General features: G+C 44.8%; 1 protein-coding gene across 4 annotated transcripts in view; it reads left to right on the forward strand.

Annotated features, from left to right (window-relative positions):
• Nucleotides 1-23,044: 23,044 nt before the first annotated feature.
• Spmip3 (sperm microtubule inner protein 3) overlaps nucleotides 23,045-27,894 on the forward strand; it is a 43,630-nt gene continuing 38,780 nt past the window's right edge. Inside the window, exons 1-2 of one of the 4 annotated variants that reach the window (XM_076914575.1) lie at nucleotides 23,046-23,313; nucleotides 24,729-24,988. Coding sequence is in view for 1 of the 4 variants with exons in the window: in XM_076914574.1 (XP_076770689.1) it covers nucleotides 23,161-23,171 (11 nt within the window). In the remaining 3 variants the exon portion in view is untranslated. Of the gene's footprint in view, nucleotides 23,314-24,728; nucleotides 24,989-27,894 lie in introns of all 4 variants that reach the window. The other 3 variants (XM_076914576.1, XM_034520568.2, XM_076914574.1) reach the window with 3 other exon arrangements.

Here is a 27,894-nt window from a genome sequence, read left to right on the forward strand (position 1 = left end):
GCAATCATTTTAAAGGGCAGCAAATTCCATAATAGGCCCCCAATCAGATGTGTGCCAAGCTGGATACCCCCTTGCTTGTTTGCTTGCCTCTATAAATGCTTGCTTGAAACTAGGCTCAGGGCTTCACCTTCCCGGCATCCATGGTGTGATCCAAAATCTGAGGAGAAAACACTGTTAGACCCTATAAAAGCAGCCATGCACCTTGCTGTGTTAAGAGGATCCTGGGGATTTCGGGGTGCCTCTGAGCACTGACAGACTGTGACATATGAGTAGTGTAGGATGAAAGAATGCATGTGTGTGTGTGCATGTGGGGGAGGTAATTGTGCTGTGGCGCATTGAATGTGTGGTATGGTGAGAAAGGAATCGTGATATGTATACATGGTGTGTATGTCTGTGTGTATGTGTTATTTACTTGCCCAAATGATAGAAATCTAGACCAGGTATGGCGGCAGACACCTATAATCCCAACATTTGGGATGTAGAAGCATGAGGATCAAGAGTTCAAGGCTAGCCTGGGCTCCATTAGTCAGTTTTAAAATAAGGTCTGAGAGCTAGGTCAGTGGGCTAGGATGCTTGTTGCCAAGCCTGATAACCTGAGCTTGACCCCTGGGATCCACATGGTGGAAGGAGAGAACTGACTCCTGTAAGTCGTCCTCTGACTTCCACATGTGTGCTTTGGGATGTAAACAACTCCCAAACATACACAAGATAAATAAATACATGTAATTTTTTTAAAAAGTAGAGAATTGGACATTCCTGACGTTGCCAATGGTACTTACCCTGACAGAAAATCAGAAGGAAATTACTATTGTTTGCACAACTTCTAGGACTCTAGAACTACTCTGAGAATCTAGTGAGAAAGAGAGAAAGAGTGTGTGCATGTGTGTTTGTGTGTGTGTTTGTATGTGTGTGTACACGAACACACGTGTGTGATATGTGTATAATGTGTGTAGTTCATGTATAATATGCATATGAGATGTGTGGTACATGTATAATGTGTATGGTGTATATATGATATCATATATGTATATGATATATATGTATATGTGATATCATATATACATCATACACATTGTACATGTACCACACATATCATATACGTATCACACACCATGGTACACATGTGAATATCAGAAGAAAATTTTGTGGAGTCAGTTTTTTCCCTCCACTTTTACCTGGGTTCACAGGATCAAACTCGCCAGACTCCTTTACTGGTTGGTATGGCCAGTCTAACTCTAGTCTCTTTTTGAAACTTCATTTCATTCTTTCAAAAACCTAATTACTCTCCTACACATTTTTGGTCTAGGAGCTGAAGTTCAGAAGGAAGGGCCTTGCTGACACTCAGCAGGCAGCAGGAGGCACAGCTGTGGCCCCAGCACACTGTGGTTGGGGACAAAGAGCTCAGAATGATCTCCATCCCCAGGGAAGCGTCCCTCCCACCATGTTCCCAGATGATTAAGGAAGGCAAAATTACCTCAAGCTTGCCATTGTTGCATTCAATGGCAATCCTAAGAGCACGCTGCTGACACAGGTGCAGAGAGTGGGCAAGTACCCAGAAGACCACTGTCCCCTTCCCTTGTACCGTGCCCAAGCCATCATCTCTCTTTTAGAGCATCTTATGTGGGAGGAAATGAATCTCAAAAGTTTGAAATAGTGTGACTTCTAATACTGTCAGCGTGACAAGATCTGGAGCTACCTAGGAGAAATCCCCGGGCATGTCTGGGAGGGAGTTTCTAGATTGAATTTGAGGTAGGAAGATCCACCTACAGGGGGCACTATTTCTTGGGTACCAGTCCTGGGGTCTTAAGATGAATTAAAAGGAGAAAAGATGCTGAGGGCCAGCATTCACTGCACTCTGCTTCTTTCATTTCTTACTTTATTTTATGTGTTATATCTGTGCACCACATGTATGCTTACAGAGACCAGAAGAGAGCATCGCACTCCCTGAAGCTAGACAGTTGCAAGGCTCTGTGAGTGCTGGGAATTGAACCCAGGTCCTCTGGAAGGACAGTCAGTACTCTTACCACTAAGCCATCTCTCCAGCCTCAACTCTCTGCTTCTTGACAGCAGCTGCTTCACGCTTCTGCTGCACATGAGTGTGGATGTGGTGAGTGAATGTGTATGCACCTGGAGTGTGAAGACCAAAAGAACAATCTTAGATGCCCTGTGCAGCAGCTGCCACTGCCACCGCCTCCTCCTCCTTTTCCTTCTCTTCCTCCACTCCTCTTCTTCCTCTTTCTCTTCTTCCTTCTCCTCCTCCTTCTCTTCTTCCTCTTCTTTCTCCTCTTCCTCCTCCCCCTCTTTTTTTTCTTTGTTTTAGACAGGGTCTCACACTGGCCTGGAATTCATTAAGTAAGTTAGTCTGCCAGACTGGTGAGCCTCAGGATCCTCCTGCCTCTGCCTCCCCAGCTGGGGCATTAGAAGCTCTAACAGGTCACGTCTTCATCACAGAGACTGCATTTCCAGGGGAAGCTGCTTCACCTTGCCTGACTTTTTCGAGTTTGTTTCCTGGCATTACCTTGTGCTAGCCTCCTTCTGCCGGTCTGCGTGGTTCAGTAAATACAGCAGAGAGGAATCGGAGCCGGATGCCAGGCATCGCCTTCCAAGACCTTGCCTGCTGCAGGGCTGCCTGCTGACCTCGAACTCCCCCAACTGTCACTGGGCTGCAGCCTTGCCCATGACCCTGCCAGCCACTCCCAGGCGCTGCCCATCTCCAGCTCCCTCCACAGCCTCTCAGACTGGGAATGCTGGCACATTGTCTGCAGACTGAGGTCGCTCTTACACCTCCCATGGGTCCTTGCACAGACGAGTTCCCACAGGGTGGATAATCTCACCCCATTTCACAGATGAGAAACTGTGGCCCCAGGATCCCCTTGTCTTCCAAGAAGGAACAAAGACAAGGAGTCCACCAGGGCAGAAATAAAATCCTCTCCTGGAGCCAGATAAGTTTTCATAATCGGCCATGCATCTTTTTACCTTTTGAAACTTTGTGAGGTTTATATATAGCTTCCATTTTGTCCCTCTGAACTCTGCAGGCTTGGTAATCAGTCACTGGGCTGAACACCTGGAACTCTGTGGGGACCATCATTAGAAGGATGCGAGGCCAGGTGTGGTTTTGGACCAGAGACCTATTGGAATGGGAAGGATTTCTCACTTTCCAAGTTTGCTCGGCTCAAGTTAAAACAATTAACCTCCTTACCCTTCAAACAACTGTTTGCAGCTCTTCAAGAGCAAAATAGTCAACCCACAGATATAGCTTGGAAAGTAGAGGCTGTCGACCCCTGGGAACCTTCAGAGCAGCCAGCGTGGTGCAGTCTTCTGATCCCAGCACTTGGGAGGTGGAGGCCGGCCTTAGTTATGTACAGAGATCAAGACCCTCCTGGGCTACAGAAAACCCTGTCTAAAAACAAATGAAAAACTCTCTGATGAGGAGACAGGTCGGGGCCTGTTCTTGGGGCTTCCTTCTGCTGCTCTCAGCCACCATTTTCTCCATGTCTGGAGACATGGGAGACCTCCTTAATTGAGCATGGAATTCTCGAATGCTGGGGTCACTAAGATATTGTAGCAGGAGAGGGTTTGGCCACAGTTAGGCCTCAACACCTCACCTCTTGATACTTTGCCAGACTGGCCAGCAGGAAGGAGAGGGCAGATGGCAAGATTATTCCCAACCACTTGCAGTCTTAGCGCTCTGAATGATGTAGCTGTCCACATATCGCCCTTCTCGGGCTGTGACATCTCCCCCGACTCACACCCTCAAAGCCATTAGGAATATTAATATTTTCAGGAAACCACACAGCTCTTCTTACGTAATTCTTTAGCTTGTGTGAATCAAAGGCTCGTGGGTGGGTTTTCATGCTCCAGTTTAATCACCACAATAATCCTAAAAGGAAGTTTGTAGGATAAGTCTGAGACTTAAAAACTAAAGCAAATAGCTCAGCTAGGATCCCACAGCTACCAGATGGCAAAGCTGGAGAGCCGGTCTTACCTCACAGGTGAGTTTGTCAGGCCCAGTCTAAGGCCTTCTCTGATCTAGGATCTGGCATCTGGGAACGTGACTGTCAAGGCCTTTCCAATGAATATGTGGAGCCCAGCTATCCCTCGCCAAATCCACCCACATCTTCCACAGCCTGGCCTTTTCCTGAGTTGGAAAGGGAGACTAGGATAGCTCTCTGCCCTATGAAAACACTGCCCATAGTTTATCAGACAGGAGATGAGAACATGGGAAGTATGAACCTTTGGCCACCATCCATAGGACGTGCTAGGGAAGTGCTGGGAAGAGATTTGACCAGAGTATTTATTCCCCGGGGTTCTGAAAAGCATTCCTGGGCATTTGCCCTGGGGAGGTTATCCAAGTTTACAGGAAGATGTGCACAAAGAGAGCTGTAGAGTTCAATATATTGTACCAGAGTTGGGGCAACTAGAAAAATGGACGAAGCAACTTGTATCTGACAGAATGCTTTATGATAGACAGAAGGAGGAGACATCTGGAACCCAGAAAACACCAAAACGAGGCTGAGGAGCAAGCTCAGTCCATAGAGTTCCTGTTCACAAGCCTGCGGGATGGGGAGCACTCACGTGAACCCCAGGTTCAGCATCAGCTATATCACCCAACTATAACCCCAGTGCCAGGGGTTGGGAAAGCAGAAGCAGGCAAGTTCCTGGAGCTTGCTGGCCAGCCAGGCCAGTCAGTTAGTGAACTTCGGGTTCAGTAGACCCTGTCTCAAAGAATAACGTGAAGAGTGACTGAGGAAGCCCACAGTGTTGACCTCTGGTCTCCATTTACACTTACATACATGCATGCTTGCACGTGTGTGCATTCATCTATATAAACACATAAATATGACACACATAAACATACATAAACCTCGAAGTTATGTTAGGCCAAACATATAAAAATGGAACCCTTACAGTATAATGGCATTTATAACAATTTTCAAACAATTATGCAAAAATTGAGGCAGTAGGCATGCAGTTGTGCAGTAGATGGTGGATTGAAAATACTGTGTTAAAATGTAAGTCTAGCCCGTCAGAGGTGGCACACACGGCAGAGGCAGGCGGATTTCTGAGTTCGAGGCCATCCTGGCTACACATAGACATAGGTCTCAAAACCTGCCCCCCCCAAAAAAAAAAGAAGAAGAAGAAAATTTAAATCTAGATCTTCTGGGGTTGTGGATAATTCAGGAAAAAGAATTATTAATATTTTAGATGCTATAGATGTAACTTGGGGGGTAGAGTGCTTGCTTTGTATGCACAAGGCCCTGGGTTCAAGCATCAGCACCACAAAAATAAATGAATAAATAAATAAAGTCTTGAAGAGACATTAATGGTAACACACCATGCATTAGTGATTACGCTTAGATTCTGTGCCTGAGAGCTGAATGGCATGGGGGTAGAATTACGAAGGTCTTTGAGAAAAGATTCTATGATCTGAATGATCCTTATACTTCTCTGAACCAGTCCCCACAAAAGGAGAGGAGACTCTACTGACAGCTTTCAACTTCTGTTCCTTATTTTTCTGATGAAGACAGGCCTGTGTCTCATCTGGCCACATAGATGTCCCTGGGCTCCCTCACCACTGTTTTCCATAGCGTCATGCTCTGGTGACCAAGGGCCATGGAAAAGAAAAAGAGGTGCCCAGGTCAAGAAACATGAGCTTGGGTCTTGGCTCTGCTACTTACTGGCGGTATGGCCATGAGCTAGAAGCTTCACTTCTCTCTGTTCCCAGGAGGCCCAGAGTCTAAGAGCAATCTCAGTCTGCAGACCTGCTTCCCTCTGTTCTGAGTGGCAAAAGTGCCAAGGTCAGCCGACTCTTCCCTCGGGCATGTCTGTGTCATGCATGACATGCCTCAGACATGCTGGTGAGACGCAAGAATGGCTACAGGAACCCCTCCAGTTATCCACACATCTGATCATTTCTTCAACAACTATAGCCTGTGTTCATGGATGCACATGTGTCTGTGCATCACTAAGGACAGAGCCCATGAGCTTTTACAAGTACTCTACCCCTGAGCTACACTCACAGTGCTTAACAGGCATTCTGAAGACATCCTATCCAGGCACTCTGTGGAAGGAAATAGTGGGAAAACTCCAGCACAGAACTTCCCAGCTAGTGGTCAAAAACACAAATGGAAGACACCTGGAATTGCTAGCAGCACTAGGGTGGATGAGGGGATCCCAGGCCACATGAGGAGTGAGATTCCCACCCCCACCTCCACCCCCACTGAGATGAAGTGCAGGAGAAAGAGGTGTGTCAGGTGTGTCAGAGACAGGGAAACTGAGGCAGAAATCATGAAGGTTGGGGAAACAGAAGCAACAGCAAGTGTAAGGACCCCAGGTAGAACCAGGAGGCCTCAGAAGGTAGGGCCAGGGGCCTCAGCCTAGATGCTGCTGGCGACTTTATCCCTTCATCTTTGAAGTCCAGTCCTGTGTCACTGTTGAAATCAGTTTCTTCACAAGTTCAAGAGAGAAAAAAACAAACAAACAAACAAAACAAAACAGAGACAGAAGTGTTCTTCTGCTTCCTGTCAGAGGCCTAAACAGCTGCTGAACAGCCCCAGGGTGCCATCAAGATTCTCTTTCCTTACCCAGCAAAGGGTTAACGCCAACCTGTCTGATTGGTTGGGACCCAACTGGGCTGTCTACTCACTACAGGTGGGAAGGCTGCAAAGAAGGTGTGAGACCAGAAAAGACTTCCTGGACTTATTACAACTCAGTGGCCCCCTCGTGGGCCCAGATGTCATTCGCCCTGGGGCTCTGGTCCCTGGGACCTCAGTCTCTGTCATTCTTCTCCGGTGTATCATTGCAGCCTCACACACCACCAGGTTCTCAGAGAGAAATAACCAATCCTCACCACAAAGAAGCTGCAAACTAGAGTGTCACACAGTACTGCTGGAAGCTGACTTTGGCCAATTGTCAACCCCAGTTCCGCCCATGTGTACTAAGGAGCTCAGCGGTGGGTGTCTTAATAAGAATTACCTATGGTTCTTTTTAAGATTTATTTATTTATATGAGTACACCATAGGTGTCTTCAAACAGATCAAAAGAGGGCATAGGATTCCATAACAGATGGTTGTGAGCCATGACATGGTTGCTGAGAATTGAACTCAAGACCTCTGGAAATGCAGGCAGTGTTCTTAACCTAACCACTGAGTCATCTCTCCAGCCTACCCCCCACATCTATGGTTCTTAATCATATAATCACATTAGAACCTCCTAAGATATTTTTCCCAGTTGCTCAGAATCAAACCCAGAGCTCCACACAAGGCAAGTGTTCTAACACTGAGTCACATTCCCAACACTGGAAATCTATAAAACTGTATATTGGTTGCTTTCCCCATTGCTGTGACATAAAACTTGACAAAGCAGTTGAAGAGAAGAATGGTCCCTTATGGCTCACAGTCTGCAGATACGGTGGATACGATGCATCATAGCAGAGAAAGCATGATGTCAGGAGCATGGAGCGGCAGGTCACACTGTGCTTAGTCAGGAAGCAGACAGAAGTGAACGCTGATCTTCAGCTCACTCTCCCCTTTTCCCCCTAGTATTCAACCCAGCATCCCATCCCACGGGATGATTCTGTCACATCCAGGGTGCGTCTTCCCCTTTCAGTTAAGCCTGTCTATAAATACCCTTACAGACACAACCACAGTGTGTCTCCTCCGAGATTCCACAGCCAGTCAAATTATTCCATCAGAGAGAATATTAGCTGACCATACAAAGGAATGGAAAGACTGTGTCTTCATTGCTTTTTCATCTCAGTGAAGAGATACCATCACCAAGGCGATTTATAAGAGAAAACATTTGTAAAGCCTCACGACTGATTAGAGTTCAGGATCATCATGACAGGGAGCAGGCAGTAGCTATGAGCTTACATCCTAATCCACAGGCTGGAGGTAGAGAAGACGGGGGGGGGGGGGGGGGGGGGGGGCGGGGATTGGGAGGGGAAGCTAACTAGGAATAACAGACATTTCAAACTTCAAAGCCGACCCTCAGTGACACACCTCTTCCAACAAGGCTCTACCTCCTAATTCTTCCTCATTCAAATATCTGAGCCTGTAGGGCCTTCTCATGCTGGCCACCACAGACAAGTACTCGCTACAACACGGGCAAACCATGAAGTATTGCATCTAGTTAAAAAAAAAAAAAATACAGAAAAATGTGTGCTATCTGGCCATTCACACAGAACGTAGGTAAATCTATAGACAAGAAGTAGATTAACAGCCGCCTAGAGTTTGGTGGAGGGGGCAATCGGGAGTGACTGTGGGTAGGTTCACTCAGTTCTTTATAAGGTGATGAAAGTGTTCTCAAATTAGATAGAGGTGATGGTTACTGTGAGCAGCCTAGAGGCCTCAAGTTCTACACTTTCAAGGAGTGAGTTATAGCATGCAAACAAAAGGTCAAGAAAGCTGTTAAAATGTATCCAGTCTGGGTCCCACCCCAACTAAACTGGTGAATTCAGGGGTTGGAGCAACCCTGCAAGTGTGTTGGGCTTGGGTTTGGGTTTTGTGAACCCCCAGGCCATGCTAGGCTGCAGCAGTGACTGAGAGCCACTGACTGGCCGAACTTTCTGTGAGGCAGCAGAAGACACCGGGGTCCAGGAAGCTGCAGTGACCTTCAGTGTCATTGGCAGATTTGCGCTTGCTAGCATCCCCCAGCCTGGTCACTGAGTGAATCCTAGATGCCTCAGTCATCTGCCTGATACCCCAGGCTGGATGTCCCCAGGCCTCTCTGACTCCCAGGAATGTCCCAAATGGTCTCACCTGTCAAGCTGTCTCTTCTAAACCCACTATGATTCCTGTCGAGCACCCGGCTGCTTTTGAGTTGGTTTTTCTGGCTGTTCTTCACGCCTCGCTTCTCCCACCTATCCTGCAAGTCGGCTTGTTGCTCTGTCTGTTTACTTCCAGCCAATTTCCTATCCATTATGGGTCTGCATGTTTGAGCGTCACATTTACATTGAAGGCAACAAAATGAACACTGTCTTCAGCTCAAAGTTTCCATCCATTCCATCTTCACAGTGATCTGGGAGAGACCATTCACCACAGGAGGTGAACCCGAGGGAGCCAGGGTAATTGGCTGTTCATAAGTCCCATTTTGAGTTGTCTGTTTAAGCTGTAAGGGAGTGGGGGCGGGGGGTAGTGTTGGGAGTTGAATCCAGGGCCTTGTGAAATCATCCCTGGGAGAATCTTGACTACTAGTTAATATCCAGAATAGGAATATAAGAAGCAGGTCCCTTATTATTAGGAGAAACTCCTGTCAGGAAATTAAAAATAAGTTACAAACTGGGCTATATTAGGTAGCTCAGAAAGAAAAATTAAAAGGTAAAATTTAGAGTTTTCAAATGAGGGCTGAGTTATTTTCTATGCATTCTGTATACCCTTCAGTCCGTAAATGCCACGCTGGTTTGTTTCCAAAGCACTAAAATATCTGCAAGATTTCCTCATCTGGGAAAGCATGGAGAAGGGCTTGGCTTTCTCATGTGCACATCCTTCCTTTCCTTTTAGACTTTTATCCGTTTTTTTTGTTTTTCAAGACAAGGTAGACCTGGCTATCCAGAAACTCACTCTGTAGACCAGGCTGGCCTCCAAGTCAGAGTTCTTCCCACCTCTTCCTCCCTGAGTGCTGAGATTAAGGGGGTACACCACCACAGCCCAACCCCTTTTAGATTACTAAAGATAGTTATTCTTATTCATCTCTGATCTATCAGCCTCCCCTTCATCAGGGCCCAGCTCTGGTTCAAGGGTCAAAAATTATGTTTTGAATAAGACCCACAATGGTGAGTCTCTGATAAAGCCAGGAGTGGCTGAGGCTAGAAGTGTATGTATGATTCTGGATTGTATGTATAGATTCCTACGATAGAGTCACACTTGGCAAATGTTTACTGGACTTCTCCTACAAATCAGGCTTAGTGTGTGTTCTCAGGCCACTGAGCACATGAACAAAGCTTCCGAGATCCGCGGGAAGGAAGCCTTCCCACAGGGACTGATGGAGACATGAGGAATCCATGAATCCTCTAGAAAGCAGAAAGACAAACACTTGCCTAGTTTTCCCCATGCTCCTCAATCTCCTTTCATGGTTCTGTTTCCTCTGTGAGTTCTTTGTTTGGTTCCAGCAGCTGTAAGTATACGATCAGGCAGCTGCACAGGCCTTTGGCCACATGCTGCACCATTCTATTGTGACAGAAATACAGAGGAGCAAATGGAAACACAGCAAAGGAACAAACACGGGGCAGTTTGCTTCCTGAATATCTGCTCACAGTAACTGATATAGTCCCATGAGAGATCCATTGATCCCTCTTGACCTATCACCTCAGAAGGGAACTCCAGGGTAGAAAGAAGCCCGGGAACAGAACATACCTCAGGACTCTGAGAATGGAGACTTTTAGCATGGGGGACTGGAGGACGACTCAGTGGACAAAACACTGGAGTTTGCATCCCAGAGTTCACCTGTAGCCCTAGTGCTCGAGAGGTGTGGAGACACAGGATGCCCAGGGCAAGCTGCCTATCTAGAGGAGCTGAGGGAGCTAGCATGGCGGTCCATGAAAGTCTGTCTCCGTAAGTAAAGTGGATAGCAATCAAGGAAGAAGCTCTACATCAACTTCTGGCCTTCATATGTATATGCACACTGTGCACTTGCACATGTGCTCCCACACATGTGTGACTGTGTATACACACACCAACATGCCAAACACATACACATAAAGGGAAGGTAGAAGGACCCCAGCACAATTAACATTTGATATGAAGACTGCTGACAGAGAGACAATATTGCTTTCTTTTAAAGGTTTATTTTATTTTTAATCATGTGTATGTGCATAGGGTCTGTGCATGGAAATATACAGGGGAGTGCAGGTACAGAGGCCAAAAGAAGACAGCACATCCCCTGGAATGGAAGTTACAGGCAACTGTGACTCCTACAACATAGGTGCTAGAAACCAATCTCCGAGAGCAGCAGGTCACCTTCACTGCTGAGCCATCTCTACAGCTCCTGCTATTTCTTTTATAGAGAGATATACAATAAGGCTGTTTTATACAGAGTTATTCAAATAAAGGATGTTAAAATAGCAATAAACCATGCTTAAGGCTGAGAATCTATGAACTTAATATGACGTTTCTCCTTTCCCAGAGGTTTTCTGGAAATCTCACAAACCAATAACTTTTGCTTACAACAAAAACATCTTCATTTCTCATGCAAGCCTGGGACTCAGGGTGTCACTCCATCAGCTGTAATCCTGTCCATGTCCTCCGGGAACTGCCCTACCCACAAAAACTCTGACCGTTGTTAGGGGAGGCTGAGCGCCCTCTTGAGAAGCTGACAATTCTGATGTGCCACATACTTTCTTCTGTTTATAAACCCCAGCTCTGGTCTTATCTGCTCAGCATAGAATCTTTTCAGCAGTGAAATCAAGAGTGCTGCTTCACCTGTGTACAGAGCTCTGAAAAGAACTCCCAAGGCCTGGCAGGGCGTGGTGGCTCACTCCTCTAATCCCAGCCCTCAGGAGGCAGAGGCAGGAGAGGACTGTAAATTCAAGGCCAGCCTGGTCTACATAGAAAGCTTCAGGTCAGTCAAGGCTCTCCAGTGAGGCTCTGCCTGAAAAAGAACTCTGCAGTCTGCTGCAAGCAATAACATGGACATATGTATGCCTCTTGTTCCCTAAACACTGATAACATCACCACCTCAGGCCTGTTACACCGGCACCCATATTTAGACATGAGCTTTGGAGAGGACATTCTTCTGTGGGCAGAGTCCGAATCATGAGGACATATGACATACAGTATACAGGGGTGCGACATGATACAGCACAGAATCCCCCGTCACCATTTCACTCCAGTTTTCTGAGGGAAACGGGAAGCTTAGGGATGGAGACTACTCATCTCATTCTCAGAAATAGGAAATAGGGGAAGGGTGAATAAGCAATTGTTGCAACTAATAATAAAGCTATTTTCTAATCATAAAATGACAAGTGTTAGGCAAGCCCTGTTCCGGTTTTATTAAGGTCTTGAGTTACTTTGTTAATGAAACCTACCAGAATGCTAACATAGATGGTTACCACATCTGCAGCATACAGGGGCAGACTGACAGCCCAACCGACCCTGTTCCGCCCTTCCTCTGACATCTTGCATGGAGGATCGGAGTTTACTAAATCCTCTCCAAGCCCCAAGGGATCCTGTGAGAAGGCAGTTTCCACGGGTCATAGAGTATTCCCAAGTTCTGTGCCCTGTCCCTGAAGCCATTCGAGAACTGCAATGAGCCACAGTCGCCCCTGTGTGGCAGCCTGGCATCAGGTCATGGTCGAGAGTAAAGCTCTCCTTGCTTCTCTCTGTGGTGAGTTTTATTCCCTGGGCAATGAACACCAAGGTGAGCCACGGAGCTTCTGCGAGGAACTGTAGCTCCCACCCGCAGTGGTCCCTCTACAAAGGGCGTGTCAGAGACTGATGCCTGCAAGGGCTCCTTCCTCACTTGCTTCTGTTCTTCCCTAAGTCGCTCCAACTCTTCTCTCTCCAACTAGCCTGTCCTCCCACCCTATGCTGACTCAGACAAAAGTGGGTCTCCGCTCGGGCAGCAAACCACAAGAAGCCCCGGGTCCGCCTGGGCACAGAAGAAAGATCTCCTGGAAGATTCCGTTGAGCACTGGTTTCTCAAATTAACTGGGTGGGAGAGAAATGAATTGTATCCGACCAGCGTCGACAGCAGAAAATGGTACACTGCTGCCACCTAGAGGCAACCAGCCTCAAATTCAGAAACTCTGGTTTGGCCCGGGCTTGCAAGCCCTCCCTCAGGAGCCCAGCAAGACTGTAATGAAATTCCCAGGATGATCAGGAGGCATCCCTATCTCCCATCCAGCCACTGAATCTGTCCTATAACAGACTTGAGAGTTAGTAGCTCTGTAAGGAAAGATGACACGGAGACAAAGGGGAAGCATCTGACATAGGGACAAGAGAGAGAGATTGTCTTGGGATGGAGATCAACACGCAGAGCCTGCCCTACTGGTCTGCTAGGTTTTCCCCTAATGATCCTGGGATTCACAATAATCCAAGGAGCAAACGAATAGGGAAAATAGAAACTGCCATGAGGATGTTTTGGGTCTTTGTCTCTGAGTGCCTAGTTACTTCTGTCAGCAGTCCCTATAGAACAACTTCATTGTTGTAATGTTACATAACTTGTTTCTCTCTCCTTCCAAAAATGGAATATACTTAGCAGTTTTCCCTGAGTCATTGAGTCACGGAAAGTTTGCCGTTAGCTCTGCTTCCTTCCTAATGACTAATGTTTTCTTAAGAAAGTTTTCAAAGACGGATAGATGACTCAGAAGGTGAAGATGCTTGCAGCACAAGCCTGACTGAGTTCAGTCCCCCAGAATCCCCTTAAAGATGGAAGAATATGACCTCTGGCACACTCTACAGGGCTGGAGAGTAATATGTGTAATACATCTATAAGATCCCAGATGAAAAACATACTTTATTCATGCTATAGATTTTCAAGCTTCTTTGGATAATACCCAGTAAAAGCACAATATAGCATTCAGATAGGAGATCTCCAGGAGACAGGTGTAAAATCCTATTTTGACACATAGGTGGATCTTTTTAGACCAGGCCTGGACAGGCTACCCTTCCATCAGACCAGGGTTTGGTCCCCAGCACCTACATGATAGCTCACTACTGTAACTCCAGTCACAGGAGACCTAGTGACCTGTTCTGGCCTCCTAGGGCATGAATATCATATAAGCAAAACACCCATATACAAACAGTAAATCTTAAAAAATATTAAAAATAGAAGGGTGAATCCTGCACCAGAGAGCTTCCCCGTTTCCTCTGCTTTTTGTTCCATTGGGCTCCCAGCCTGTCCGGTGATGTTATCCATCTTTAGGGCAGGTTTCTCCCACCCCACGCCCAGTTCTCTGACCTGCACACTGATCTTCTTTCAGAACACACCCACAAACAAAACCAGAAGTCTGTCAGTTTCCTGTTGAGTCTGGATCAGGGCAAGTTGCTTTCTGTGGTGTTTCAGTGTGACTGTCATCTTGATGAAGAAGCATCCGGGGCACATACTTACGATGTGTCTATGAGGACATTTTCAAAGAGGACTCTGTGGGTGGCACTGTTCTCCAGGGGCTGGAGTCCTGCACTGTATAAAGGCAGAAAAGCCAGCTGAGCATCAATGTCTCCTGGCCTCTGCTTCCTGATTCCCTCAGATGTGAGCAAGCAGCCTCACCCTCTCAAAGCCACAGCTGAGCACACCACGCATTCCTGCTAGGATGGACTGTACGGTTAAACTATGAGCCAAGACAAACCCTTCTTCTCTCTAGTTGTTACTTACTGGGTATTCAGTTAGAGCCAGTCAGTGCTGGTCCGTTGAGTGAGTACACCCTAGACCTCCAGCCATGCTGCTTTCCATCACACCAGCAAAGGCGGTGTCCTGCAGACTTGCAGGGCAGCTGCACATTTTCCAGCCTTCTGGAGATGGTACATTTCTGATCTTTTCCCCCACATCCTGCACAACCTGTCTCTGTAGTGCTGCTCTTCCGCTTGATTGAGTCCGGGCCACTGCTTTCTCCATCTCTCAGAGCCTCCGTAGCAATGCACCCTTTCTTTCTTCTGGGGTTCTCACCCAGAGCACCCAACCATAGCCTAGGGGACAGTTCAGGTAGCTAAAACGTGTCGTAATTAATTGTTACAGTTCACCCCTCTGTATTAAAAATGTACCCAGGACTCCTTTGAGTCAGGTGAGACAGCAAGCTTGGAAACAGTTGTCACTAAGTAAGAAATTTCTTGTAACAGACTTAAAGAACAGGAGGCAGCAGAGTAAAGGGAGGGAGGAAGAGGAGAGGGTAAGTCATAGCTGAGGACTGAACAGTGGCAATGATGTCAGCAGGCTCTAGAGTGTCTGGGAGATTCCTAAGTGCCCAGTTCCTGTGGCCTGGGATGGCTTAGGTCACACCGACCTGATGTGTTACGGTGTGATAAAGGAGAGGGTTCAGGGCTCTGGATTGGTTGGTTTAGGCATCAAGGCTGTGCTACCAGAGAGCTTCACCGCTGTCCCTAAAAATTAGCTTCCTCTGTCATCTCCGCAGGTTAAAGTGTACACATACACACACGAACACACTTGCACATACCCAAATATATATACACACACAGAAAAATGCAAGAAGTTAGATATCTCATTAGTCACAAAATCACAAGAGACAGAGACAGAAAGAAAGACAGAGAACTAAATACACTTAAACCCCTTAAAATTAAGAAAAAATATATAATCGGCACACCCCTGACCTACCCCACTCTCGGATTTACTCCCTCACCCCAGGCCTATCTGAACTGTGCTGGCCCTTGAAAGTTGACCTTGTCTTGGTCTCACAGCTCCTTGGAGGTATATGTAGTCCCTTCTCTTTCTCTGAAGGTCCGGCTCTTCCCCTTGAGCAATAGGATGTAATTATCAGTCCTCAGTTAGGCAGTTCCTAACTAAGGTGCCTGTTGCTTTCAGGAACATGGCCACTGCCATATCTTCTTAAGCAGCAGACAGATGTCAGCTGCTAATGTAGAGACAAGAGTTGATTGTTCTGTCTTGGGAAGTTCCAGGGAATTGGGATTTTGAAGCATGTGGGCTCAAAAGTCCCATGTGCTCATCTCCAGATTCCACCCCTCCATAGCCAGGGCCTTGACTAGAGAATGGCTCACCTACCTAGGCTGAGACCTCAACTCCTTCAAGAATTCTCATTTTAGGTAAACTCTTGAGCTTGGTCCCAAGCTTTACCTGCTTTCTGGCTACTACAGATGGGGATTCCTTTTACCCAGCCTTGGCTTTCACACCTAGCTTGGAATTTGTGCAATGGCATCAATTGTCTGGTCCACCAGTCACCAAATCCCATTGCCCTAGATCCTAGTACCAGGCATGTTTCCCTAGAGCCTAATGCACTTCGTCTGCTACTGCATCTCCTCCCACTGAAACACAATCTATAGTCACTACTGGCAAAGATTTGACAACTGTACTGCTCTTTGACCAGGCCTAAGCTGTGTTCATCTAGAAACAGTTACAATGTCCTCATTATCAGTCCAAGAGCAGGCTGCTCATGGCAGAACTTCATCTCAACATATTTTCCATTCTTGGGCTACTCCTGGTGTCAACAGTTACAGATGGGTTGTCTGGGAAACAGACTGAGATGAAGATTGACAGGAAAGAAACTAGTTACAGAGCTCTTGAGGGTAACACCCTTGGAGAAAGGGCAGGGAGTGGTCATGAGAACAGATGGTACATTGGCACCGCCAAAGATTTCATTCACTCTACGGGACAATCTAACCTGGGACAGTGTTCTGGTTTCATCTCTTTTGCTGTGATAAAACACTCTGACTAAAATCAGCTTAGGGGATAAAAGGGTTTACTCAGCATAAAATTCCATATTACAGTCCATCATTGAGGGGAAGACAAGGCAGGAATTCAAGGTAACTCATGATATCCACAGACAAAAGTAAAGAAAGAAATAACTCTATGCTGCCTGCTTGTTCTGTACATACTTAGCTAGCTTTCTCCTGTCTTATATAGTCCAGGATGCCCTGCCTGGACTAGCATTACCCATAGTAGACCAGTCTCACACAATAGGCTGGGTCATCCTATTAATGATCAAGACAAGTCCCCCACAGACACGTCCACAGGCAATTCTGATCTAGACAATTGCTCATGAAGATGTTGCCCCCAAGTGACACTAAATTGTGTCAAGCTGGCAGTTAAAATCCAACCACTACAGATGGCTCCTCAAAACTGCCATAATATGGGGAGAGCAGTCTTAGTCCTTATAGCCCTGCAATGAATTATCCACTGAATACAGACTTCAGCCTGTTTTCTCTAGCTTGAGACAAACAATCAGGTAGGCCCTTCCTCTTGCGATCCCCCTGCCTCAAAATCTAAGCAACTGAGATTATAGGCTCAAAGTGTGGCTTCTTGGTATCCTCAACAGGAGAAAGGAAACTGGAATTCTGAGTTGCACATGGGCCCCACTCAGGCAGTTTTATTTGGGGGAAGGCATGATCTAGCTTAGCAAAATAAAAATACAGATGTTGGGAGTTTAATTCAAAGCAGCTATGAGTGACAGATAAAAATCAAACCAAATTTTTGCTTATTTGTTTCTAGTTATATAGGTTTTCAATTTTTTTTATTCATTCACTTTACACCCCAATATCATTTCCCCCCCAGTACCTCCTCTCATAGAAGCCCCCTCCCTGTTCCTCCCTCTTCTTCTCCTCTGAGAAGGGAGAGCCCCCCTCTAGGTAACACCACATATATATATCAGGTTGCTGCAGGACTAAAACACATCCTCTCCCACCGAGGCCAAACAAGGCAATCCATTCAGGGGAACAGGATCCACAGGCAAGCAGAAAATAGATCCAGGGAAAGCCCTTCACTCCTATTATTGGGACCAAGCTGTTCTTCTGCTACATATGTGCAGGGGGCCTAGACCCAGCCCAAGCTCGCTCTTTTGTTGGTGATTCAGTCTCTGGGAGCCCCCAAGGGTCCATGTTAGTTGACTCTGTTGGTCTTCCTGTGGAGTCCCTGTCCTCTTCAGGTCCCTCTATCCTTCTCCCGATCTTTCTAAAACTCCTCAAGCTCCACCTAACGTTTGGCTGTGGGTCGTGGCATCTCTTCCCACTGGCTGCTGGGTGGAGCCTCTCAGAGGACAGTTATGCTAGGTTCCTGTCTCTACTGGCTGAGTCCAGAACAAACAGTTTCTAGGACAAGTTTATTCTAGTTACTGTGTGCCAACCTGTATTTTACCTGACAACTCTGTTGTAGTTTCAAGAGAGACTGGTTTTGTAAAGAAGGAATTAGAATTGTGACTATCTGTGACAACTGAGCAAAAAAAAAAAAAAAAAAAAAAAAAGAGGCATTACAGAGAAACATGAACACTAAGTTAAACAACCAAGCAAAATGGACTGCTCAGGTAAATAAAAATAAACTTTCAGTGAAATTTATATGACAAAGTAGAACAACAGAATTGTTCTGGCAGAGCTAGGCAGCCAAGAGAATTAGGGATGAAACATGGACCACTGTGCACACTGGCGCCCAGTGAGCTATGAGCAACACTAATATTGACCTGTCTTTAGAATTGGAAACATTGAACAAGCATCCATTGTGATAAACTTTCTATGGCAGGTCTGGCTGGGAAGGAGTTGGCTTTGGTCACAGCAGAGAAAGAACCATCCCAATGCAGGTCCCAAAACACAAGTGCTTGCAGGGCTCTTAGGGCCAGACAGCGTGTTCCAATATGCCCATCTGTGTGATGTCAAACCACAATAGGTAGAATGGTGCCTGCAGTTAGAGGCTGGGATGTACACCAATGACAGATACCCCACCCTGGGTGCTCAAGGCCCAGGGCACCATCCCTAGTACCACAATGCAAAACAACTGCAGGACCCAGCTACTAAGGAGTGTGAGGCAGGAGGATCCTCTAGTCTGGACAATACAACAAGACCCAACTTTCTTCTTCCTTTCAACCTAAAATTCCTCTAAATAAATAAACAAATAAATAAATAAGTAAATAAGTAAATAGCAAAGTGTATTTAAACACGTCAAGGGGCAGTCAGATTCCCAAATACCTCTGTGGTATTCCCTCTTTCTAGGTGGTATCTGTTTCCCAGGGAAAACAATAATACATAAATGTTCCTTAAAGATTTCATAGACCTAAGACTTCGTTGTTTGCAAATCTCATTCCACTATGTTATTTAAATGCAAACAAGAATATAGGATCTGAGGGCCTGGAGAAATGGCTCAGTGGTTAAAAGCACTGGCTGTTCTTGTAGAAGACTGGGGTTCTATTCCCAGCAGATGGCTCACAACCATCTGTAACTCCAGTTTCAGGGGATATGATGCTATCTTTTGTCTTCCCAGAGTACCATGCATGCATGTGGTATTCATGCATGTGTGCAGACAAAACACTCTTACAAAAAAAAAAAAAAAGATAAAATTTTAGAACAAACAAAGGAGTATAGGCTCTGACTCAGACGGAGCCACATGACCTGGGGAAATCATTGTTGCTTACTTGCCCAACACATGGGGAGGTAGAAAGAACCAGCTGACCTCCATGCTTCTTCTAACTCGTGCTTCTCTAATTCACTGAGGGAATCACTTTGTCACTGAACAGACAGTTCTACACTGAGGAGGCTGCCCAAGTCCTTCTTCATTCCAAGTGAAATCCTGGGAGTACCGGTTAGTGGTAGAGTGCCCATCTCCCATATGCAAAACCCTGGGTTCCCTCCCCGGCATAAAAAGTGAATTATTATATGGATGATAGGTAGATAGATTCATTATTGTCATTTATAACTCAACGTCATGTTCCTGTGTCTCAGAAAACAGAAACAAAATCTTAAAATCCATGGAGGACCTGGAATTCTGTCCCTCTCTCCTCCAAATTTTCTCTGTCCTCAAGCACAGTAGGACTTTCGGGTTTTAGGAACAACTCAAACCTGAGTCAGTATCAATGCAAAACCAGAGCTCCTGCATTAATAATCATAAAATAATCTCAGACTTGACACGACTCTCCTTTTGCCTCTTGCAGAAAGACCTGTTGAAACAGTTTGCCCACCATTAGAGTTACCAGTAAATTTTTTAAATATATTTATCAACTCTTTGAGCATTTCATACAATTTATTTTGATCATAGTCACCCCAGCTCCTCCCAGATCTACTCTTACGTCCCTATCCCCCTTTTTTGGTCTTTGTTGTTGTTGTTGTTAGTAACCAATCAACTCCAATCTGTGCTGCCTGTATATTCCTGGATGGAGGGCCATCACTGGGGCATGGCTGACTTACCAGGAGCCATGACCTCATAGAAAATTGACTCCCCCTCCCCTAGAAGCCATCAACCGTCCATTGCTCCTCAGTTGGGTAGGGGCTCATTGACTCTACATTCATAGAATCTGGCTTGATCTTGTGCAGGAAAGTGCAGCTACTGTGACTGTGTCAGTTCTGTTGGGTCTAGAAGACACTGTTTCATTCTCATCCTACCCAGCTGTTGGCTCTAACCAGCCTTCCACATCTTCCTCCACAGTGCTTCTTGAGCCTTGGGAGGCGGGGCTGGGGATATAAAGGTCCTATTACTTCTTTGATGAAGTCTGAGAGCTACATTAATCCCAGTTCAGAACTCAGTAGCAAATTATTAGCTACTGAGAAAGCCTTACAAGAGGGGACCCAGCACACACTGAGAAGGGATAGGACAAAACCAGCTAAAGTGTAAGAAACATCAGGAGACTGTGGGAAGCATTCACAAGCTAGTCTGAGAAGGAGCCATGAGTCAGGGATGACTGACTAGAGGGAGTTGGCTTCCTTAAGCCATCCCTTGGAGGCTTAAAAAACAGTGTTTCCTGCCAAGAAAACACACCACAGCAGTGACTTAATCCTCATTCTGACCAGTCAACTTTCAGGAAGGCTAGTTAGAAGTCCCCTTAAGTCAGAGTCCCTGCAGCACAGAAAACGTAGCTAGATGTCATTTCCTTTGCTCTCTTGCCTTTTCAGAAAAGGAAATCTCTTTGAGGGAAATGCCCGGATAGTTACAAAGTTGAGCTAAGAGAGTTCCTTGTACCTCAAATTCCCCATCTAAAAAAATGCTGGGGACTAGAACTTCAGATGTAGCTCAGTGGGAGAGCAAGCGCTTAGCTCTAGGTTCCAACATCAGCACCAGGACTGGGGGAGATAAGAATTAGATATAGTAATTCAGCCTTGTGTGATGGTGTATGCCTACAACTCCAACACTCTGGAGATCGAAGCAAGAGAATTACAATTTCTTGGGCAATGTAGCAATGTCCTATTTCCAACAAAAAGTTAGAATATTCATTCCAAATCATACAAGATACAGAGAATAATATCTGCTATAAAACAGCTGCTCAATAAATGTTTGCAACCATCACCACCATCAACATCACATTGAAAGGCTTACCAAGGTCTTGCTTTTTGACCTAACTTCCTTCTCTTTTCCACCCTATAGTCCTCACATATCAGCCACACCATATGTCTCACATATAGTGACAAGAGATAAATTATGTCTCTTAAAAATTTATGTTGAAGTCCTAACCCCAAATACTTCAAAATGTGGCCTCATTTAGAAATGGGTTGTTGAAGATAAAAAGATAAAGTCAGTAGGGTGGTCCCCTAATCTAAGATGGTTTGTGTTATTAAAAGGAGAAATCTGAACACAGAGGGAGGGGGAGAGAGAGAACAGAGACAAATAGACAGATAGACAGACAGACAGACAGACAGACAGACAGATACACACACACATACACACAGAGAGAGAAAGATTCTGAAGAAACACTTTTAAAGAGGAAGGCAGAAATCTAAGTGACCTGTCTATTAAGTGTTATGTAGTTGTTTTCACTGAGTTGGGCATGACCATGGCCATCTTGAATCAGTAATCCTGTGGCCACTCAACCAAGATTAACTATTAACTCCCTCACGTGCCAAGTCCCACCCCTGGAGCAGAGCCAGCAGGATGTGAGTCTCCTTGGAGTGCTCATGATTGCTGTAGGCGTAACACTTGCTTGCATAATAATGTACATATTTTACTTCATGTTCCTCCTTCAAGGAATGTTCTCCCTGCCAAGATTAATGACTCCTTGATAATCAGATACAGCATAATTCTGGGAAGTAAAAATGAGTCTAGTGACCCCCAGCAATTTGGTGATATTGTGACTTTCTTCGGAAAGCCCTTAAGGCTATGGGAAAGAACTCTAAAAACATGAGTTCAACAGATGTTCAAGAATACGTAAATCAGTGTAAGAACTGTTCTTTACAGGATTACTCAACTATGCAAAATATAAGGATGAAATATAAATTCTATGAGAGGCTTCATGGACCTGAAAGAACAGAGGCAGCTACACTAATGAGTCAGCTTAGTTAGAAAGATAGTAAAGGAGACATGATTTGGTTAATACAGGAAAAACCTGAACCAATAAAGAGAAAGAAATAGTTTTTTTAAAGGCTCAGGTAGATGGTTATATAGTATTAGTAACACAATGATCATCTCTGCCATCCACAGAAGCCATCAACAACTAAATTTTATCCAGGTATTATACTCTCTAAAGGAGGTAGTTATATATGTGATTCAAATAGAGGTTGGGGATGGTCAAAAGTCTGGTATCAAGAAAAAACATGAAGGCTTAATGATATTCCTACTTTCTGGGATCACTTAATACTTTCCAATAAGCCTTGGAGTTGCTGAGACAAAAAAGGGAAAAATATTAAAAATAATTAATAATATTAATTAATATTAAAAATATTAAAAATAAATTAAAAGGAATATATTAAGATAGCTAAAAATTCTAAAAATGAGCTTCAATGATGCTTGCATTGGCATAAACAAGAACTCACTAAATTGTAGGAAAAATTATAAAAAGTACTATACTTAAAGCTAACTTTCTCACATAAAAATAGCCTCGGTGTCTAGATTTTGGCAACCACAAGTCTGTGCCCAGAGAACCACATAGGACTTGCTATGTTAAACATATATAAATATACATATACATATACATATACATATACATATACATATACATATACATATACATATATATATATATACATATTTGCTCTGATTCATTTGCCTTTAATGTGTCCTGTGTTTCAATTTGTATTTCTAAGGGTCAAGGGGCTAAGGTCATAAACTGCTGATTTGTGGAATGATCAAAGGGGAACCTGGGTAAGTGATTAAACTGTTATGCAATTTCTAAAGAAGTAGCTTGTGCAATTATAGTAAATAAAAGACTGGGCTTTGGTCTGCAAGACGCAGTTATCTCAAGCAGATTACAGAGCTGCCAGCTTGCATCCATCACTGACCCTTAGTCATTCTTCCACTGCTCCAATTCACCCCTTCCTCAGGACCCTCTCACAGGCTGAGGCTGGACCTCGGCACTCAAGGAGAGAGGAAGAAGGCTCACAAAGTTCACAAAATTCACAAAGCTCCTGGAGCTCATGAGCCTTCATGCAATCCTTAGGAAAGCCTATCAGAGCCGTAGAAGGGGTTAATAGCTGACTGGGGTGGACTCACTGGAAGTGTAGCTGTTGCTCCGGAAGCTCCCTGTTAGCACAGCCATCTGTGAGTCACCCACACTTCTGTTATTAACCCCAGTGAACTTATGCACACCCAGATGGACTTGGAGGAAATCCTGTCTTTGGTGTATTGGCACTCTGTATGGGGATGGTGTAAGTAGATAAATGTTTCTCCCAGAGAAAGTCAGGCAGACTCCCCCTGCTGCCTTTATCAGGATCGGTCCTGCCTTTACCAAGGACCTGTTGTATCTCCAACTGTAGCTTCTAGAACGATGAAATGACAAGTTTCCCTTAGGTAAGTCCTCAGATGTAGTACTTGGGTACATTAACTTAGGAAATGAATCTACTGGCACATGGCTTGGCCTTTTCCATCTCTGTGTTCTGACAGTTCTATATTTCAAATACCTATTTAGCTTCCTGGATTATCTGAAGTTAGAACAAAGTGACTCAGCGCTGGAGGGGTACTGTGTTACTGTGTGGCTCTGGTTCAACAGAGAAGGAGAGAGAGAGAGAGAGAGAGAGAGAGAGAGAGAGAGAGAGAGAGAGAGAGAGAGGAGGGAGGAGGGAGGAGGGAGGAGGGAGGAGGGAGGAGGGAGGAAACTTGTGAAACTTGTGGTGATGTGGCACTTGAGAGGTAGAGAAAGGCAGGTGAATCACCATGAATTCAGGGTGTAATGAGTTCCAGATCAACTCAGGGAAACAAAGTGTAACAATGCTCAAAACCCACCCTCCCTACCCTTATCGCTCACTGTATTTGCCTTGATAAACAGTTCTTGCCACAATTTTCAGCTATGATTATTCCTGTCTACTCACTAGAGTATATTGTATTACTTATATTTAAAAATACATTTATATTATATAGATTATAAATCAGAACCCAATTTTCGAAGTCAATTTTATTTACTGATTGTGTGTATGTTTGATGAAGGTGTGTGTGTACACATGTCCACCCATATATATGCAGTGGGTGCCGGAAGTCAATGCCAAGTAGCTTTCATGTTTTCCTCTATTGTTCTTCAGCTTTGTGTGTGCGTGTGTGTGTGTGTGTGTGTGTGTGTGTGTGTGTGTATGTGTGTGTGTGTGCCACATGTATGAGTGCCCAAAGCTAGAAACATACCCCTAAAAGTAGAGCTACAGGAGGTTTTGAGCCACTTGGCATGGGTGCTGGGAACTGAGCTATGGTCCCCTGGAAAGAGCATCAAGTACTTGGTGGTCAACAAGATTAATCACTGAGCTGTCTCTAGCCCCAGCACGGGCTTCCCTTTTGCATCAGGTTGTTTCCTGTTCACTCAGGGACCTATCAACTTCCGATCTACGGTCAATTTTTCTTATTATAGTGTAAATTCTCCACCCAGTTTCCATTCTGCCATGTTTTTTTTTGAAAACGCAATGCATGATCTCCAACTGAGCATGCTTGGGAACGTGCCTGCCTCTACATGTGGTGGTAAGCGTGATGACAAGTCTTTCTTACGTGAATCTGTGGGAGTTTCCCTAGCAAAGCTCCTTGATTTCTTTGCCTGGGGAAACACTGTGCAGGGAATAATCTCTCTCCATCCACTCTTTGATCTGGTTGTGCAAATTGGCTTTGTGCTTATCAAACAAACAAACAAACAAACAAACCTATTGCATTTGGTTATGTTCACAAGAGTCAAATCCAGCCTCCCAAGCCCCATGATGTAATATTTGTGTTGTATTTTTGATTACTCTCAGGCCTTCACATGGAAATCTAAGCTCCCTGTAAGCCTTCAAGGAGCTCCATCAGCCCAGGCAGAATCCCCCAGCGATCCTCGGCTGTGTGGCAGACAGAGTCCTCCGTGAATCGGCCCTTGGCCCTTCCACCCTCGGTCCTCTCTAGGTTCCTACTAGACTGAACACTGAGCTGTTTCTCACTGGCAGGTTTCTCAGTCTCTGCCCTACTGACACTCTCTACGTCTGCCTTCCTCCTCCCAGGGCTCCTCAATTTATAGCCGGTAATTATCCCATGTACTCGTCGAAACGGTGAGCTCAGTGCTCTGTTTTACCTAAGTGAAAACTGAACCTAAAAAGATTAAGTTTTTCAACAGGTGATGAGCAAAACCACATTTGTTGTCAACAAATTTTGCAGTGGTTACTTCAAAAAGTAATTGTTTAATTAACAAGTACTGAGGCTCAGGGCTGGAAAGGTGGCTCAGATGTTCAAGGCACTTTGCTGCTAAGCCTGACAACGGCGTCGTTCAATCCCTGGCAACCACATGGTGGAAGGAGAGAACTGACTTTTTAAAAGTTTTAATTTAGCCGGGCGGTGGTGGCACACGCCTTTAATCTCAGCACCTGGGAGGCAGAGGCAGGCGGATTTCTGAGTTCAAGGCCAGCCTGGTCTACAGAGTGAGTTCCAGGACAGCCAGGGCTACACAGAGAAACCCTGTCTCGAAAAAACCCTAAATAAATAAATAAAAATTTTAATTTAATATGTATAGATGTTTATTCTGCATGTTGTGGGCTGCCATGTGGGTACTGGGAATCAAACCTAGGTCCTCTGGAAGAGTAGCTAGTGCTATTTACCACTGAGCCATCTGGCCACCCTAAGAACTGACTTGTTCTTCCCACAGACTGTGCTAGGATACCCCAGACCCATCTCATCTATCCCTCTATTCCTTTCTGGGACACAGGGATTGTTTGAGCCTCATCTAGCTGGCCCTTGGAGAGATACATATTCTGTGTATGGCTCTCCAACTGTAATTTTCTTTTCCCTGAACACTTTTGCACCTAGTCTTCTCCAGGAAATCTGATTACCTTCGATTCATTTCAGGGAACACCTTGAGGGCAGAGGTGACACGTTTTTGTTTTTTTTTTGTTTTTTTGTTTTTTTGTTTTTTTGTTTTTTTGTTTTTTGTTGTTGTTGTTGTTGTTGTTGTTGTTGTTTTTTGCTACTACATGTGTTACAAATGAAAAATCCACATTTAAGCATGTAGCTTGGTCAATTTTAGCATGTACAGCCACCACTATTAATAATACAGTAACTGCCTTGTCAGGGCTTCCTGGTACCTCTTTCATGGGTAGTCCCTTTTCCAGACCAATGATGAACTTTCTTATTAGTACAGGAAATTCATAAAGTGTGTAGTCTTCAGTGTTTGCCCTCTTTCTGTCAGTTTAATGGCATTGAAATTCATCTCAATTGTCATGTGTGTTTTACTTTGCTACACTTCATTGCTAAGCTGTAGCTCATACTACGATATACTTCAGCTTTTCATTTCTTCTTGAATTTGTAGTTCTTGGGATGCTTGCAATTTAGGATCATACAATTAATGTTATTATAAATAGTCATGTGTTTATCTTTGTGTGAGCATACTTTCCTATTTCTCTTGAGTAAATACCAAAAAATGGAGCTGCAGGTCAGTTGCAAGGTAGTGTGTTTAGCCTGTGTCTACCTTTCCAAGAAGTTGCAGTATTATTTTAGTAGCTGTTTATTTCTGTTTTTTTTTTCAATGTGTTCATCTTCCATTTTTTCTTATCTGATTGTATTGTCTAGGACATTCAGTAATGTTCAGTAAGAGTATTCTTGATTTTAGATAAATGACAGAGCTGGGGATGTAGCTTGGTTGCAGAGGCATGCCTGGTATGTGTAAGACTGGTTTCCCAGCACTTCAGGGGTGTGGTCTACAACTGCCTTACGGATGTTTGAAACCATATACACTCATAGGAGGAAGAAGGCCCCCCTTTTTTTTCCTTCCTTCTTTCCACTTCAAACTTTTCAATTTTATTTTTGTAACTTTACTTTTGAGAAAGGACCTGGCTATGCTGCCCAGGCTTACCTCCAACTCTTGGGCTTAAGTGATCCTCAAGAGAGAATCACTTCTCTTCCCTTCCTGGTCACTTCCTGTGTGACTCCTCCACTGCCCTTCCACCTTGCTATGAGCCCACAGCAGGGAAGCTATTGAACCACACACTGATCTCTGTCTACTTTATCACAAAAACAAAAAGCTGCCTAACACACCTAGAACTTGGATTGTCTTGCTGGTAAATTATTTGCTCTTAACACACCTAGAACCTGGACTATCTTGCTAGGTGCATCATTTGCTCCTGGATTTATCTTGTCACTGTTAGGCATGGTGTTCTGTCTGTTTATAGTGATTGGGTAGATGATAGTGTCTGAGCTTCTGAGTCCTTGCTGGTGGTTATGACTGTTTATCAACTGCCAGGAGATGGATATTGAAACCTTCAGCAGCAACTTCAACATTGCTTCAGTATCTCTTTCAAACTGATGGTTTTTGCTTCCTATTTGAAATGCTCTTACTCAAAGCATACACAAATACATATTTCCTGATTTATTAACCCTCTTATAATTATTACTGATAACACATTCTGTTTTTTTCAACCTATTTTATCTGATATTTACATGGCTATTTTAACCTTCTCGTGCTGTTGGTATGTTATATATGTTTATAGGCTCTTGCAGTTCTTTTTGTGTATTTATATTTTAGGGAAGTCTCCTGTAAAGAGCTCAGAGTTGTGTTTTCTTCCTGTTATTGTGAAACAGATATTTTATCTTTGTCTCTTGGCTCTTTTGATACTTAATCTTCATTATTAACTTGACAAGATTTGAAATCATCATAGAATGCAACTCTGAGCAGGTCTGGGAAGACATCTCCACCCTCAGTGTAGGAGGTACCATCCCATGGACTGGGGTGTGGGACATTCCTCTCTCTGTGCTCTTGACTGTGCCCTTCCCCAAGCCTTGAGCAGGCCTGAGAGACCTTGTTTACCACAACAGACCAAGTGATAGGATCTAGGTAGAGTTACCCACCTTGGCTGCACAGAACTTAGAAGAACTGCCCCTGGGCTTGCCTTGAGATATCTCCAGCCGCGACCAAGAACCGATTATTGGATTATCCCACTC

This window comes from Arvicanthis niloticus, chromosome 16, assembly GCF_011762505.2.
Source record: "Arvicanthis niloticus isolate mArvNil1 chromosome 16, mArvNil1.pat.X, whole genome shotgun sequence".
Lineage (NCBI taxonomy): Eukaryota > Metazoa > Chordata > Mammalia > Rodentia > Muridae > Arvicanthis > Arvicanthis niloticus.